Source organism: Biomphalaria glabrata, chromosome 1, assembly GCF_947242115.1.
Source record: "Biomphalaria glabrata chromosome 1, xgBioGlab47.1, whole genome shotgun sequence".
NCBI classification, from domain to species: domain Eukaryota; kingdom Metazoa; phylum Mollusca; class Gastropoda; family Planorbidae; genus Biomphalaria; species Biomphalaria glabrata.
The window spans coordinates 28,868,310-28,875,413 of NC_074711.1; the positions used below are offsets into that span (position 1 = coordinate 28,868,310).

Here is a 7,104-nt window from a genome sequence, read left to right on the forward strand (position 1 = left end):
TCATTTTAAAAAAATGAAAACAGTGGTACACTGTTGTCTATATCCACTTGCCCACTCTTTTGATCTTTAAGTTAGATTTTATTGTTTTTAGTTTTTAATAAATTACTGTATCCCTGCATTAATTTGATAATATTTGTATGCATGTAAAGCCAACATACTCTCCCTTCAAAATTTATGTTTGAAAATTTGAAATATTACCTTGCTCTGATATTCTTAACAAAGTATTTAAATATCTCAAGATATTTATTCAAGCTATACACTTCTATTTCAGGGCCTAATTTAATGGATGCTTGCGAGGCCATGAATGATAGTGATATGCTAAATGTAAATTATAGGGGCCCTTCCTCTAAAAACCTAATTCTTTTGTGAGACAACAAAAATGTGCACACTAAAGTAATTCTGTAGCAAAGGTGTTCCATTTAATGTTTACATGACTATCAGAATTTGTTTAGATGTTGACATTAGCTGTCCCACAAAACATTTTTTATGAAACCGTAATGACATTTATATAATTTATAATTATAACAACAGTAATATTATGATAGACAAACTCAGTTTTATTTCAGGATTAAACATAAATCAATACAGAGTGTAAGATAATCTTTGATTAAAAAAGGATGATTTAAAATCATTGATAACCATTTCAAAATGAAATGCATAATAAGCAAAATGAAAAAGAAATTAAATGTTAATTTTCAAACAACTGTGTTCATACTTCCAAATCAAATCAATCGCTTACTGATCTGATCCTAAATACAGTACAGAAAAATGACCTGGGAGTACTTTAAAAAAAATATGAAGCTGGCCCACTGTAGTGACAGATGAATCTGTATACATTTTGAAAGCTTTCTCTTTATAGTGCTATTTTATTTGTTCAGATTAATAGCCAGAGCTATCAGGAACATAAACAAAAATTGCTTGGATAAATAAAAAATTGATCAGTGCTTGAGTATAACAAGAAAGTGAATTCAAGAATTAGAATCAACAAAAGAAATCCATCTATAGTTTGAGACTCAATTATGAACATTTATATATTAAGACAATTTGGTAGTCTGTTGTGTAAATTTCTGTATCTTAAATACAATTAGTATACAAGTTACAGGTTAGGCCATTCAGACAGACTATACAATGTCTATTAAAAAATTTAAATGTTTTAATATCTCTACTTTGAGTAGAAAACTAAAACAAGATGTTATAAATTCTATTTGGAATCATAAAGACAGAAATAACAGTTTAAAAAAATAAATTATTATTTTTTTTTTTGGTTTAAAATTTAACCTTTCACAAATGCATTTTCAAACTCTTCAAAACTTATTTTCCCATCATTATTGTCATCTGCTTCTTTCACCACCTCATTAAGTTGTTCTTCTGAAATGTCCAAGCCTTGTTGTTGGCACAAGAGACGAATCTCATTCTTATCAAGTTTGCCACTGCCATCTTTATCAATGTCTTTGAATGCTAGTTCAAGTTCTGCTCTCCTGTAAGAAACGTGTGTACTCATTGAAACTGAATTATTAAATGAACACAAAGTAGCATACATAATTCTAACAGAGAAAATAATCGCACAGAAATGTTTGTCTCAAACACACAAAAAAAAACCACTAAATACAAGAAACAACAATTTATTTCCTTTTTTTTTTTGACATCAAACAAAATAATTAATTGACTATTGGTTAATTTTGTTAAGTAAAATAAATTATTGTGTAAAGTTTCAACTTTGTTTTGGGAGAAATAACGTTTAAAATTATTTAACGGGACAAAATCCCACACATTGAGCAATATTTTAATGCTGAAGGATTCATTTCCTTTTTTTTTTCCAAACAATATAATTAATTACCAGTATGGACTAATATGTTAGTTTTGTTAGGTAAAGTAAAAAAATTGTGTTAAGTTTCAACTTGATCCTAGAATGGATGTTGGTGAAATACAGACAGACAGAGTTGATACAAGTTGTGTAAACAAAATAAATAACGTAGCCTACGTGACTTCTCTGGGATCCTTGGCATAGAGGGCTGATGAAAATTCTTCCCACGAGACCAGTTTATCATTGTTGTCATCTAATTCTAAAAATGTTTGCTGTTAGACAAGAAATAAAATAAAGAGTACTGAATTAATATTAATGAATAATATGTGGCCGTAGAAGATTGTTTCAATTAAATAAACCGCTATCTCATTGCGTTTGCAATATATCATCTTAGTAGCTTACTAGCAAAAAGGAAAAAATACTTCAATCAATTTAAATCTTGAATGAATATTAAATACATCGATGAGTATGAATCAGCAGTTAGGGCTTATCTCAAATACGGTTATGGTTAGATAAATATTTTGTCTTATACATTTAAGCTAATTACATAATTGCTCATCTTTTTTTTTCCACACCAAAATACAATCGATAAAGTAAGTCACTCTGTAATATATAGATCCAGATAGGTAGATAGATTGTAGGCGTACTGATTAAACAAATAAAACACTTTCGTATAGTAGTACCCATAGATACGCAGATGATTTATGATGGGCTATATTTTAGGCTATTCTCAGCTACAGAGAAAGGGCTGGAATGATCCCAAGCAAAAGTGTTAGTGTTACAATTCATATCAACAGATATGCTGTGTACCGGTAATTGTCATAAGTCAAGTTCATGGTTAGGAAGGCACAGTAGCAAAATCCATTTTTGTGAAGAACTCAAGTGTGTTGAGTTATATGCATACATACTTCATAACTTAGCCAGGTCTTACTGTGTGTATTAAGTGTATCAATGTATATATCTATCTATCTCTCCTGTCTGTCTCCCCCCTCCTCTCTCTACTACTATTGTTACTTACAGCAATATCAGCGTCAGTGCCTTGAAATGTTGGACATGCCTGTCGAATGACCCGGGCAAGCTGACCGACTGTAATAGGGTTACCTCCGTTTGCCTCTTCAAAAAAACGACGACACTTTTCCTCGAAATTCTTTGTAGTCTGAGACATTTTGTTTGTTGCTGGTGTTGCTATTTGGGTGTGATGAGGAAGTCTTCCAAACTTAAGAATCACGGAGCGATGCCAAGCACGGAACTGACTCTGCAAGTGGAACTGCGACACAGGTGAGAACAAGGGCGAGCCCAGGTGTAACTGCGACTCGGGTGTAGCAGCATTGAGACCAGCAGTTGGGACAGGCTGCTGTGATAATCGATTTGAACCAGACGCATGGCTGAAAGTGTTGGGTAGGCGGTGACGTGGCTTAAGGAAGACAGTCATGTGGGAAACTGGGGGGGGGGGGGGGGGGGGCGGGAAGCATATTTCTGATTCCAGGAACTCGGCGGGTAGTAACTTTTCTAGGGCGATATTTATCTAATTATTTTTAGAAAAGAAAGTCTACCATATTAACATTTTGTTGTAGTCTTCACCCCCCCCCCCCATACGCTCAAAAACAAAATGTTGATAAATGATAGGCTACTAATGTTGAAGACATGGGGGGGGGGGGGGGGACAAGAGTTGGGTTAATGTCATGAAAAAGTTTAATGGTCTTAATATTTAACACAAAAAAAATACCATCTCTGTTTGAGTGACCGCGTAAGTGCTCTGAAAACATGTCTCAAATAATAACACGTATTAGACACTGCCTGAATATTGGTGTCTTAAAAATTCAAACCAAACAGATCTTTCCCTTTTTTCAGAACATGGTATATCTGTATGAAGGCGATTGTGTCTGTGTCTATGCCGTGGACATAATTAGGTCTACTACAGTAAGAAATTTTAAGTCTGTAGGATTGTGTGCTATAAAAAGCTTTTACAAAAAAAATAAAAATAATAAAAAATAAATAAATGTGACATCTGTTTTGAAGATACACCTTTTACTGTAATCAATAGTGACTAAGTGTGCAAAAATGTGAACTAGCCTAACTTTTTTCTTATGCATTGTAACATTTTACACTACTGCGACAGATGTTCAACCTTAGATCTAATTATCCTTTGCTTTAACTTGTCGGTAAAAATAATGTAAAATAATAATGTAAAAACCCAAACACTGTTTTATTGAACTAGTGAGGATGTTTTCCGTTGTCCTAACCAGAGACCATGGTATCGACAAGCAAAAAGGAATTTGTGTTGCTAAACATCTATGACAACTCAAGCATCTTTCCGTGAACAGTTCTGTTCTAAGTAGTGACAAGAAATGAGAACGTGAATAATGTAGCCTAGGTTTTGTCTACGTGTTAAGAGAAGCTTTGGAAAATGGCATGAGCTCCTCTGTTATTTTATATGATGTGGAAGTGTCATGTAAATCAATAATATCATTATTCATATGAATACATTTATACAAATAATTGATTTTTTTGTTATGCCTTGAGGAAGCTATAGTGCAGCGTTTCTCAAACTGAGAGGTAGCCTAGCGCTACGACGTGTTGACAAAAAGGAACTGGGGTAGGACATTTTTTTTTTTTTAATGTTGTAGGCCCCATCTGCATTGTAGTATTTAAGTTATAAAACTATATTTGAGCATGAACTAAGTTTTATAACAACATAACAATGTTTAATCATTAAGTTAAGCGTCGCTGTTTTTTCGCGAGAGGTGACTACAACAAGATTGATTTAAACGAGACCAATCATCATAGTAAGCCTGAACACTGACCTGCAACGTCACAACCTGTGGGTAGCTTAAACCAATAGCTTGTTGTCACGCTACAGCCTAGGTCTGTACGAGTGTTGACTGTCAGTGTTGAGGCTTTCTAGAACGAATGGTCTCGATTGAGGAAGATACTTCAATACGTCTTCGCAAACTGTAAGTCTAGACGTATATATCTCTCTATATATATATCAGAACGGTCAAATTCTCTTGATTGGAATTCTGTTGACGTCTTTTGTCTGTACGAAACTTGCCCACTACAAAACGTCTTACCGAACAAGAGGATGATCTTAAGACGATCAATCCCACTCTATAGGCTTTACACGACAAACGCTTGGAGTCTGGGCTCAGCTCACGTAGACCCTCTACCTGTCTGGAGGGCGCAAACATATTTTTTTTATTGGTCAATGGAGCGACACTAGTAGGCCCTACAAGTTTGAGAAACACTGCTATAACTGAACAAGAATGTGAGTAGCTTATTATAGCCTAATGCTTGAACTGCTTGGTAAGTTGTAGACTATAACTTGTCTATATCTCGTATGAAATGTCGACGAGATATTCTGTGTGCAAGAGTCAACATGGCGTCTGTACTAGCTAAACGACATCCATATACAAGGGCATCAACCGAAAATCGGGGAATAATCTAGCGGAGGAGCTAATCGTGTTACATGCATTTTAAATTTGGATTTCGTAAAGAGATGCGTTAACTTCTATCAAGCAATGCTATTATTTCCGATTTATTCAGTAAGCTGTAGGCTTGCATATTTCATGCATGTAAAAAATAACTCAATTTGATGTCTTTGCTAAAGAAGATAACATGTAGCCAATACTATTCTATAGAATGACGGACTTCGTGGTTTGCCGGTAACATATAATCTACATAAGATATCTGTCCATATAATATGCATGAATTCTCGGAATGGCTTCTGAGTCCACCCAGCTCTAAAGGGTATCTGACATTAGTTGGCGTTTCATAATCTGCCTTGATGACCGCATGGTCTGAAAGGAGAACTTCTAGCCAGTAAATTTGTCGCGAATCTATTGGTTGAAATAGTTAGATTGAATTCACTGGCCACACTTGCAAATTATTTACTAAAAAGCCACATCCCAGTTCTTATAAATGGCACAAAGAGTTGTTCGCCATGTTGACTTAACTCATTGGTCATGCTTCAACAAGTTTATTCACGACCACCCCTCCCCCCCCCCGACCTGCTGACAAGTTACAGTGGTGACAAATCAATAAATTCACGTGTGTATTATTCATATCAGAAGCGAGTGCTGGGTCGTGCTCATTCAGGTCATAGATAAACAATGAAACAAGTTGAACAAAAAAAAGTCTGGCGGTGGGAGGGGGGCAGATCAATATAGAATTCTCTATTGTTCCATGATCTTAAAGATTAGGCCTACTTTTTATCTTGGACTCGCCAACGATTATTTCCCATCTGAAGTCGTCAGTTTCTCTTACCATTTTTCTCGGATGAATGTCTTTTATTTTCTATTTCTCTTTTATTGAACACCTTTTTGCCAATGCCCCAGAGAGACTACACTATATCCTGCAGTTAAAATCAATATGTCTATTGTACTAAATGTAGCTATATGATCAAAGAGAAAATACTAAAAAAAAAAATAAACAAAAAAAAACAAACAAAAACTAGTACGCTTGTACAAAGAGATATACATATAAATATGAAACCCAAAACTCTTCAAACCTTTCATAATACCAACTCTGCCTCAATCACCATGCAGTGATAATGTTGGCAATACAACAGGGGTGATTTGCAAGTTGAAAAGTTTTTTGTTCATGATGCTTAGAAAACTGGAACATATTGTTAAAAACATTTGTACACAACTGAAATGGTATTTGCAACTAAAACTAAGCATACAAAAGAGTGACCATGTCATCAATATAAAGATATATTTCTTTTGTGCTGATGGGTTTATATTTCCTGACTTGAAGGCCTATTTGGTGTCTTTTACTTTACAGAAATCCTTTATTTGTTTATATAATCAAAAAATGTCACATCTAGAATTGTTTAAACTATGGTAAGTAGTACGTAGTAGTCTAAGCTCAGCAGACCTTTGCAGTCAGAGGAGGCATCCACAGACTCTCGATAGTGAAAAGGGTCAAGGCTTCTATTTATATGGTAAGTCACCAAAACTTCTGCAAGAAACGTTTTTCTTTATTAAGTATGATTTATGGTCAAAGTAAGCGAACGGCTAAAAATCCAAGGATCAGAAAGCGCTCTTGAAATGTTGGTACTGTAGTATTAGTCTATTTTTTAATATTCCATTTGCATTCTTGAAAGAATAAAATACAGTAAGAGAGAAACAAAAAAGCGATACAAAGTGATATGTTTGTGTGGGTGTGTGTGTAGCTACAGAAAGACGTAAGACAATGAAAAGAGGAAGATTGTGAGAAAGTTTAAGGTCAAGGACGACACATTGAAAGGTTGCCCAGTAAATATTAAAAGAAAACTACTTTGCCTAAAAGGACAAAAAAGT

General features: G+C 34.6%; 1 protein-coding gene across 1 annotated transcript; it reads right to left on the reverse strand.

Moving 5' to 3' along the window:
* Window positions 1-536: 536 nt before the first annotated feature.
* Window positions 537-3,151, reverse strand: LOC106058595 (calmodulin-related protein 97A-like). The gene is made up of 3 exons (XM_013216053.2): window positions 2,823-3,151; window positions 1,982-2,076; window positions 537-1,478 (listed from the first exon to the last, which is right to left on the reverse strand). Exons 1-3 carry the CDS (start codon window positions 2,967-2,969, stop codon window positions 1,274-1,276), a joined length of 447 nt encoding a protein of 148 aa, XP_013071507.1. The 5' UTR covers window positions 2,970-3,151; the 3' UTR covers window positions 537-1,273.
* Window positions 3,152-7,104: the final 3,953 nt, after the last annotated feature.